Here is an 11,613-nt window from a genome sequence, read left to right as displayed (position 1 = left end):
AAAAGAAATGCTCCAGTAGCTTTCATGGATCTAATGCATCGAGTTTGTAAACCTTTTCTCAATAAATCAGTAATAGTGTTCATAAATGACATCTTGATTTACTCCAAAAACAATCAAGATCATGGAAAACATCTCCACAAAGTATCGGAAGTCCTCAAGAGGGATAATATTATGCAATGTTCTCTAAGTGCGACTTTGGATACAGGAGATTCAGTTCTTGGGTCATGTAGTTCATGAGGAAGACCTTATGGGTGACCCAACAAAAATATAGGATGTTTTGAAGTGGGAGATACCAAAAGGCCCAATCGAAATTCATAGTTTTCTAGGATTGGCAGACTAATATCAAAGATTCATCCAAAATTTCTCTTCTATTGTGACTCCATTGACAACACTGACCAAAAAGGGAGTTGTCTATACTTCGAGTGAGAAGTAAGAAAGAGCTTGTGAATTGAAGAAGAAATTGTGTGAGGCACCAATCCTCATCCTACTAGAAGGAACTAAAGATTTCGTAGTTTTCAGTGACACTTATAAGATTGGATTGGGATGTATCCTTACCCAAAGGGACAAAGTGGTAGCTTATGCCTCAAGAAAACTAAATCCCCACGAGTAGAATTATTCGACTCATGATCTAGATCTTACAGTAGTGGTTTTTTCCCTAATGATATGGAGGCATTATCTTTACTAAACCAAATTCAATCTCTATATGGAACATAAGAGTCTCCAATATTTCTTTGCTCGGAAGGAGTTGAATATGAGACAAAGGCGATGGATGGAGCTACTAAAGGATGACGATTGTGAGATACTTTATTACCTGGGTAAAGCAAATATCATAGCCAATGCACTGAGTAGCGAGGTTATTTATGAAGGAAAGAGAGCTAGATCGTTGAAGATTGAAGTAATCTCAACGATTATAGAGAAGATAAAAGAAGCTCAAACAACGGCTCTAGCTGAGAGTGATCTGAAGGAGGAACGTCTAGACAACACATTCATGTTTGAAGAAGATAAACAAGGGTTGAAGACGTTCAAGAATCAAATTTGGGTGCCAAAGATTTGTGGGATACGAGATATTCTCATGGAAGAATCTCATAAGACAATGTATTGTATACACCCAGACAACACCAAAATGTACTTAGACTTGTAGCCCTATTATTGGTGGTCAACAATGAAGGTCGACATAGAAACTTATGTAGTGGAATGTGTAACTTGTGCAAGAGTCAAGGCACAACATAAGAAGCCATATGGGAGTCTGGAACACTTACCAGCACCAATGGGGAAATTGGATGATGTTACCATGGATTTCATAACAAAGTTTCCGAAGACAAAGAGAGGTCACGACATGATATGGGTTGTAGTAGACTGACTTATCAAGAGTGCACATTTCATAGCCGCACGATAGAATTGTTCTATGTAGAAGTTGGCAGAGACCTATGTAAGGGAAATCATAAGGATGAACGGGGTGCGCTTATCTATCGTGTCAGATAGGGATAGTAGATTCACCTCTGCATTTTGTAAAATTCTGCAGGAGGAGATAAGCACAAAACTGTGTTTGAGTATTGCCTATCATCTGCAAACAGACGGACAAAGTGAGAGAACTATCCAAACCTTGGAGGACATGTTGCGGGCATGCGCCTTAGAGTTTCCGGGTATTTGGGATGACCATCTATCCTTAGTGGAATTTGCATACAACAACAGTTATCACTCAAGCATCAAAATGCCTCCCTACAAAGCACTATATGGAAGGAAGTGTTGAATGACGTCGTGCTGTCTAGAAGCGAGAAAGAAGCATTTTGCGGGTTTGGATATAGTACATCAAACCGCCAAGAAGCTTAAAGCCATTAGGAAAAGGATGTTAGCTACCCAAAGTCATTAAAAAAGCTACGTAGATAAGAAACGACAACGGATAACATATGATGTGGATGATCAAGTGTTACTTAAAGTCTTGCTGTGGGAGGGACTTATTAGATTCAGAAAACATGCGACATTGAGTCCTTGTTTCATAGGACCATTCAAGGTACTTCAAACGATAGGGAAGAGATCTTACAAGCTTAAATTGCCCACCGGACGGGAAGTATCCAAAATACCTTTCATGTTTGTTATTTGAGTAAGTACTCGAGAAAAGAAGTGGATATGCTTCCATTTTCAGAGTTAAGGATCGACGAAGATAGGCAGCTGGTTGAAGAGCCTATAGAAATCATCGACCATAAGACAAAGAAGTTACGTCGTAAGATGATTGTCATAGTGCTAGTGCGATGGACAGACGCAACAGGGTCAAATCTCACTAGGGAAACAGAAAGTGACATGAAGAGTCTCTATCCAGATCTGTTTGTTGGCGCATGATTCCAGGGCTGAATCATCCTAAGAGGAAGAGAATTGTAACACCCGCGTTTCCAACTAGGCTTAGTAATCAAACATGTAACCTTTGTGGTCGATTCATCTTGTGAATGAATAAGACAAGATTATTGATATATTTTGTGCTTATGTGTTTTATATGATATAAAGATATATTATATAATAAAATAAATAAGATTAAAAACACACGTAAAAAATAAAAAAAACCACTTAGGGAAAATAATCTCTACCTAGTTATAGTATTCGTAATTAGGATCCCATACATATCTAGAACACCTTAATTTGACTTAGAACGAAGAAGTTAGGAAGCGCCAAAGTCTCGTGATAAAACCGACACAACTACGAATAGCATAAAAAGTGCCGGCAGCGCAATGGATATTACAAGTGCCAAATTACAAGACTACAGACCATGGTGTGGATTTGCAAATCCAGCTGTTGGTTTGGCTACTTTGTACATTTTGGGTATGGAATGATATTTGTAAATTCGAACTCAGTCCTTAAGCCACATTCATATTAGCAAAAAAAAACTGAGAAAACCTAATTGTTAAAAAACGGGTCATATAGCTTCCTAGAATGTGTAATGTGTCATCTTGTAATACTAAAAGAACTAGGTTGTTTTATGCTGGAGGACGGGTCCAGGAGGGCAACCCGAGCGGTCGCTCAGAGCCCATGTCTTTAAGGGGGCCAAAATTCCTAGAATATATGCTATATATAGAGAGAGAAAAAAATCAACTTATCTAAAAATGATAGGAAAAAGATTTTTCTTTAAATTAGTTGTTTTTTGTAATTTTGTGGTCGTATTTTTGTTTTTTAATATTAACTAGATTATAACCTGCGTTAAACGCGGGGAACACATAAAAAAACATACAAATGTCTATAGAAGTTGCATAATAATTATTAAAAAAATATGGTTATTGGTATTATTGAAATGTCTAGAAGATACATTAAAATCGATAAATCACTATAATCGTTGAAGGTCCTCTTTTAGACAACACTTTTTTTATTAATTGAACAACAAGCCTAATCACATATACGTACCTACAAAATCATAGATAATTACTTACTGTAATTTGACGAAAGACTGATGTGTAAAATATTATGGCCAAAACTTTTGTTTTTTTTTCTTGAAGAAGCTGAATCCTCACTTGAATCTATTACTTTGTTTTAGTGTTAGTGTTGCTTATAAAAGTTAAATATAAATATATAAGCATACTGATAAGTTTTATTATTTTATATGAGAAAAGTAATAATTATAATGTGACAACATTATCTAAAAAATAAATGCTTCAAATATTTTTGTAGGGAAGAAATCAAGATCATTTAAAAAATTATATAAAGGAAAAATACAAATTTAGATTGGTTGAAAATATGGATGAAATTGCTGACGAATATTATTTTGGAAGAAATTGTATTTTGTAAGGTATAATACTATGACAAAATTCGAAATATGTATATTCGTTGCGTAAATTTATAAATTTTATTGCTAGTATATAAAGATAAAACAAAGTAGGTTGTTATGTTATACAAAAAAACTTAATCACTTTGTTTTAGTATCAATGTTGCTTATAAAATCGATATATATATATATATATATATATATATATATATATATATATATATATATATATATATATATATATATATATATAGGTGGGTTCAATTGAGAAAATAAAAAAGGTTGAGAATGGGGGAATCATTCTCAGCCACTCATTTATTCTAAGCATAAAAGATACGGTGGCAAACTTGTAAATATCATAATAACCTTCAATCTCAAATACGTAACTATAGAGAATTCGATAATTGTTCGTTCATCATCAAAATGTTTCCTCCAACCTTCAATAATCATCCAGATTTCTTCAACTAAACCGGAATTTCTTCGCTATTCATGAAATTAGAATCGGAGTTCTGGACTCGCAATCACAATCGACATTGAGGGACTTAGAATCGGTACTCACAGGTTCCCAATCGGATTTTCGGAAATCAAAATCAAATTGAGAAATCTATCAGAGATAGGATGTCGCATCTGAAGTCGAAATCGGAAGTATATGATGATTTGGAATTGATAACTTGATGTTTTTAACATTTTTACAATAGTTAACTTGTTTGCACTCCAACTGTTTGATGAAATGCATAAACTAAATTACCACGTTATATTCACATATGAATATGTTTTCTCACCTGAATCAGTATATGATTATTAAAAACACAAAACAAATATGCAAGTCTGTATGTCATTCATATGTGAATAACATATAACAATTATATATATTTGTCAAAATACCTTCAATATTCATAAGTGAATATACCTTATAATATTCATATGTGAATATACTGTGTAATATTCATAAGTAAATATATCATCTAATATTCACAAGTGATTATACTCTGTAATATTCACATGTGATATACCATGTAATACTTTGTAATATTCACATATGAAATATCATTTAATACTCATAAGTGAATATACCATCTAATATTCACAAGTGAATATACAATGTTAATATTCACAAGTTAATTCATCGTCCAATATTAAAATATGAATATATATGCTATATTCATATATGAATGATACTTAAATTGTAAAAAAAAATCATACTTTTTATTCATAAGTGAATAATGAATGTACTTTAATAAAACCTGATGCATTGTTATTCATTTATGAATAACGATAGTTGAAAATATAAAAAAAATAAATTTTTTTATTTTATCTTAAAACTATATCAATATGGATGTCTATTAGTAGAGAATAAAAACTCATGAATTTTGGTATGTTTAAAATCATTTTTTGATAAAAATAGCTTATAAAAATAAAAAAAAACGAAAAAAAAACTATGTTTTTGTATATATTAAGGTAATGATTAACATAGTTTAAGGAAATATGTTATGTTGGAAAACACATGTGCATTCGTTTCCCATTTCCGCCGATACGTTGGACCTTTTGCGACAAAAATAAATTATTGGCTGAGAATGATTCCCCCATTCTCAACCTTTTTTTCTCAATTGAACCCTCTCCTATATATATATATATATATATATATATATATATATATATATATATATATATATATATATATATATATATATATATATATAGGTAATTTGATTATTTTATATGAGGAAAATAATAATTATAATGAGACAACATTATTTAAAAACAAATGTTTGAAATATTTTTGGAGGGAAAAATCAGGATCATTAAAAACATTTATATATGGAAAATAGAAATTTAAATTGGGTGAAATTATGGATTAAATTAATGACTATTAAATTAGTAGGTTACGATTGAATCCAATTTTGAAAAGTTTAAATTTGATAAAGGAAACGCGTAAGGTATGAAAATAATTTTTTTTTATGGATATAAGAAAAATACAAATTTAAATTTGATAAAAGAACGTGTAAAAAATGAATGTTTGAAATTTTTTGGAGTAAAAAAATATGGATTAATAAAAAAAATTATATTGGGCCTAGTAAATGAAATAAAACCCAATTGTTGACATGATGAAGAGGGCCAAGTTTGGTGCTACGTGGGTGTGGGTCCATTTCAAAGCGGCACTTTTTAACCCCTTAGTAAGCTACAACCCACCACTGGCCTCTTACGAAAATCTCACCCTATAGAATGTCACGAATTCAGCAATGTTGGCACGTAAGCAGCCACAAACAAATGATGGTCAACTCTAGGGACTTGTTCCACATAGAACCTCTCAAAAAGGACCAAATATCAAACTTCAATAAAAGTTTTTTTTAAAGAGTGCTAATATCAACTCAGCTTCTATGGAGCTGAAAGGCTAGAGTGATCCAACTCCCACAACTACACTGAGTTCCCAACCGGTTTAAGTAACCTAACCTCCCTTCATAGTGGCTGCACCACAAATTTCCTTCCAATGCACTTTCTTCCACTGGATCATATTTCACAATTCTTAAAAATGTAAATAGGATGCTATAATGCACAAATAGTAGGGGTCAAAGTCAGTCAAACCTGTTTTCATCTAACGAAGAGGCTCAACAAAGATGGAGGTGCACTCAAGCTCATCATATTTGTTAAAATAGTTGCCACTTCTCCTTCTATGCCACTCAAAAGAACTCTCCTCTTCCCCTGGAACATGACTGACAACATTCTCCTCTAATGCAACAACTCTCCTAGTTTTTTTACACCAGAATGCAGAAATCGGAGTCGGATTCGGAATCAGAATCACTTCTCTCTCTGATGCTGTTCCGGTCCCAATGCTAGCTGCTTTCTTGGCTAGGCCAGGGTCAGCAACAAACTTTGTGGTGTCAATTTTCTCCCCTCGGTTGTATGAGTTGCCTAAATAACACGAGGGCATAAATGTCAAATGTTGAGAATTACAAAATATATTTAGAAATTAGAGAATTTGCGTAAGAGAACACGCACCTAAAACCTTCAAATGGAAGCGGGTGGGCAGAAGTATGATTTCAGGCAACCATAACATCAGGGGCAAATTCGTCCAGTTTTGATCAAAGATTGAGAGAGGCTCACAGTTATATATATATATATATATATATATATATATATATATATATATATATATATATATATATATATATATATATATATATATATATATATAGGGTTAGGTTCATGTGAGACGGCCTAATTTTGTGAGACCGTGAGACGTATTTTTTTATTTTTTTTTATTTTTTTTATTTTTTTTTAATTTTTTTTAGTTAATTCAAGTTCCGAAAATAATATTTAAAAAAAGAATTTTTTGATTTTTCCATTTATTTTGCATTTTAAAATTATTTTTAGAATATGTACAGTGTAATATTCTATTTAGAATATTTCACGTATTTTTCAAAAAAAAAAAAGGATTTTTTTTATTTTTTTTTAATTTTTTTTAGTTAATTCAAGTTCCGAAAATAGTATTTAAAAAAAGAATTTTTAGATTTTTCCATTTATTTTGCATCTTAAAATTATTTTTTTAGATTTGTCAGTGTAATATTCTAATATTTCACGTATTTAAAAAAAATGGAATTTTTTTTTAATTTTTATTTTATTTTATTTTTATTTTTTTAGTTAATTCAAGTTCCGAAAATAATATTTAAAAAAAGAATTTTTGGTTTTTTCCATTTATTTTGCATTTTAAAATTATTTTTAGATTTGGTCTCACGGTCTCACAAAATTAAAATGGTCTTAAATGAACCTGAACCTATATATATATATATATATATATATATATATATATATATATATATATATATATATATATATATATATATATATATAAAAGTTGTACTTTCCACAAATATTCGTTTAAATTATTTTTAACTTATATAACATCTTAAATCACAGTAAACTAATATCTTAATATAATAGTTAGATTTAAGTTTTTATCTTAGTTTAGTATATTTTTTTCGAAAGAGTGTTACTTTACTGTACTATATTAAGTAAACATTAAATAGAAAAATAATAAACTAAATAGAATCATGATATAATAAAAAAATTCACAATGCTCCATACAGTTTTAAATATACCCGCTACAACTCACAAATCCCAAAAAAGACAATTATACTCTTGGCTCTTCTTATTGCACCAGATCATCCCAACTATGTTGTTCTTCATTTCAAGAAAACTAAAATCCATCAGTGAACTTAAAGATTTCTATTAGAGGGGAATAAACCTGAAAAAAAAACCCATCTGTGGAGCAAAGAAATTCAAATACATGAAGAGATCTATCTATTTAGAAATCCACAACTTTGGTAAGAAATCTGAAAAATCAAACATCTAAAATTCAATTTACATTCATCATGAAAAAGTACAATAAACTACAATTTATAAAATTCTGAAATTGAAGTTACAATCATTAAAAAGGGCTGAAATTCTAGTAACAATCATCTGAAATTCAAGGCAAAAATATACAAAATATACATAACCATACCAAAAACAACCATTATCAGTACCTTATTTGCCTTCCCACTTTCTATCATCCCTGTAAAAGAACTCATTTTTGTCATTTGTTTAGTTACAATGTCTTTGGCGCCATACATATTATCAATTTTCTGAGCTGTTTCATGCATTTCTTCAAAATCTTATTCGAATTCTTTATCATTAACACCATATGTGTCTGCATGCCTTCTTGCCATATTCCTTCAAATTATTGATTTAAAAACAGTAGGCAGAGGCTTTTCATCTTTGTCATTAAAGTACTTCTCTATCTGTTTTTCAGCTCTGAAACAAAAAAAAAAAAAAAAAAAAAAAAAAAAAATTCACTTAAACAACTTGTCCTAAATTGATTCAAGCTACAACATAGATTAAGAAATCCAGTGTCTGAAGTAATCCTTCAAATGTAGTTGTTGGCATGATAGATAATAAGTATAAGAGAACCATATATAATGAACGATTTGACAAACATAATGAGATAAATTTCATCGAATAATAAATCAAATCAAATAATTTCATATAATTGCACAGAAAAACAAAAGAACCAATTACAGAATTCATAATTTGTCAGAAACGCAAGTCATCAAAAATGATCATTCCATCTTGAATATCACATCATCACTTCTAAAATTCGCATCCAAACATCCTTTGAACCGATGTACTGAAGCATTAAATTTCAATTAGAATATTTCAGAAAAAAGAAAAAAAAGAAAGTTGAATTAGAATGTGATGGATTACTTGTGTTACCTAGGAGAAGAGATTAATAGTACAGAAGAAATTGAGTCGGAGATGAGGATTTTAGGAGTGTACTTTAATTGTGGTTCCATGTTGAAGAATCCAATACAGTAGATCAAGGCCACCTAACAATAACAACAGTAACAAAGCCACGAAAAAAGTCGGGAATAAGCAATCATTACAACTGAAAAAGAAATATGTAAATAGGCAAGAATCATATAAAATTTTAAATAAAAACTTAAGTTACCTCAGTAGAGGATGGGTTTTGAATGAAAATTGAGACCCTTGGGACTTCTTTTGAGCGAAAACAACTAAACAAAGTAATAGTAATGAAACTGGAAAATTGAACCTTTCGCACACGCCCAACACAACACCGATGCTAGCAAATATCAATCACTGGAAATTGGTCATATGCGATTCCAAATAAAAAAAAAAGGAAAGGAAAAATTAGGGCTCAGATAATGAAACACAAAAACTGGAAGCTTCAAGTACCTTAGTGATGGTTTGTTGAACACGACTCTTTTATATGGGAAACAACAAGACTTTTATTAAGACACTTAAGGAGAACTTACACTTTGTGAGACTACTACACACTTTGCTTTCTTTGAGGCTTTCTTGGATGGTTTGGAGCAAATGAGCTCCATACCTATTTATAGGCCTCTTAGGAAGGTTCTAGATACTAGCATACATTTACTACATACTAGATAACTCTAGAACTATCTAACATACTCTACATGCTTCCATATGTTTCTAGAACGTTCTACCATGTTCTGGAGAGGTCTAGGTTGCTCCAGTGTCTTCTAGAATGATCCATATCCTTCCAGGGTCTTCCATGTCGTTCTAGAGTATTCTAGACTCTTCCGGTATATTCCAGAGTCTTCCATAGTCTTCCATAATGTTCTAGAATCTTCTAGAGCATTCTAGAACAAGCTAAAGTCTTCTAAATAATATTTGTTTTATTGGGCTAGTGATGATCTTTAACACTCCCCCTCAACACTAGCCCTCATTCTTCGTACCATGTTAAGCTGACAGCGAAAACCTTCACATTTTCCAGTACTCAGCCCTTTGGTGAACAAGTCTGCTATTTGGTCATCGGTCTTGATCTGCCGCATCTCAATTTCTTCCATCAAGACTTTTTCTCTGATAAAGTGATAATGCACTTCCACATGCTTTGTTCTAGCATGAAATACTGGATTTTCTGCCAGCCGAATTGCAGATTGGTTGTCACAATGAAGTGGTACTGCATAGTCAACTTTTTGATGTAAGTCCTCCATTAGGAGTACCAACCATGTACTTTCTTGAGCTGCTACGGCCGCTGCTTTGTACTCCGCTTCCGTGGTTGACAATGATACTGTTGGTTGTCTTTTACTACACCATGATATTGGTCCCGACCCAAGCTTGAACACATACCCAGTGGTTGATCTTCGGGTATCATGGTCTCCTGCATAGTCAGCATCACAATATCCAACCAACTTGCAGTCTTCTCCTCTTTTATACAAGAGACCATAGTTAATTGTACCTTTGACATATCTCAAGATCCGTCGGGCAGCATCCAAATGAGGTTTCTTCGGACTTTGCATGTATCGACTCATAACTCCAACTGCATAAGCAATGTCAGGCCGAGATAAAGTTAGGTAGATAAGACTACCTACTAGTTGTCGATACATCGTTCCATCATCCAACTCTTTTCCTTCATGAGCACATATCTTGGAATTTTGCTCTATTGGTGTTGATATTGGCTTACACTCCAACATGCCAAACTTTTGAAGTATATCTCTTGTATACTTTTGTTGGCAGAGGAACAACCCTTCCTTTGTACGATCAACTTCTAACCCCAAGAAGTGTTTAAGCTCCCCCAGCTCTTTCATTTGGAATCGCACCGATATATTTTCTCTTGTTTGATGGATTTCTCTTTCGTCATCCCCGGTGATGATCAAGTCATCCACATAAACCAACACAATTGCCAACTTCCCTTCTTTTTCTTTGACGAACAGGCTTGAGTCTGCATGTGCAACTGAATAACCACTTCGGGTAAGAAATTCAGCAATCTTACCATACCAGGCTCTTGGTGCCTGCTTCAATCCGTAAAGAGCTTTTCTCAGCTTGCACACATGAGTGGGATTGACTGCATCCTCAAATCCCTTTGGTTGGTTCATGTAGATCTCCCGATCTAATTCTCCATGCAAGAAAGCATTCTTCACATCCATCTGCCATAATTTCCAGTCTTTACTAGCCGCAAGAGCTAGCAGCACCCGTACAGTAGTTATCTTCGCCACTGGACTAAATGTTTCATCATAGTCCAGTCCATATTGTTGTGAGAACCCTCGAGCCACCAAACGAGCTTTGTATCTTTCAATTGATCCATCTGTGCATCGTTTTAATTTATAAACCCACTTGCAGGAAATCGGTTTTATATCTCTTGGTCTTGGTACCAGTTCCCACGTTTGATTCTGCTTTAAGGCTGTAACTTCTTCTTCCATTGCCTTCTGCCATGCTTTATTCTTAACTGCTTCTTCATATGTCTCCGGCTCTTTAACACCGTCTTCTAAAATGGCCGCATTAGCATACTTGGGATTAGGCTTTCGGATTCTTTCTGTCCTTCGAAGTTGTGGAGGCGGCGGCTCCCTTTC

General features: G+C 32.8%; 1 protein-coding gene across 1 annotated transcript; it reads left to right on the top strand.

Moving 5' to 3' along the window:
* The first annotated feature begins 703 nt into the window (after positions 1-703).
* Positions 704-1,141, top strand: LOC145050192 (uncharacterized). The gene has a single exon (XM_078998480.1). The coding sequence runs from the start codon at positions 704-706 to the stop codon at positions 1,139-1,141; it is 438 nt and encodes a 145-aa protein (XP_078854606.1).
* The last annotated feature ends 10,472 nt before the right edge of the window (positions 1,142-11,613 follow it).

The sequence above is a fragment of the Lactuca serriola genome, chromosome 5, assembly GCF_051521515.1.
Source record: "Lactuca serriola cultivar US96UC23 chromosome 5, Lser_US96UC23_V15, whole genome shotgun sequence".
Lineage (NCBI taxonomy): Eukaryota > Viridiplantae > Streptophyta > Magnoliopsida > Asterales > Asteraceae > Lactuca > Lactuca serriola.
Note: the sequence above shows the minus strand (reverse complement) of the source record. Positions and strands in the feature narration are given on the sequence as shown.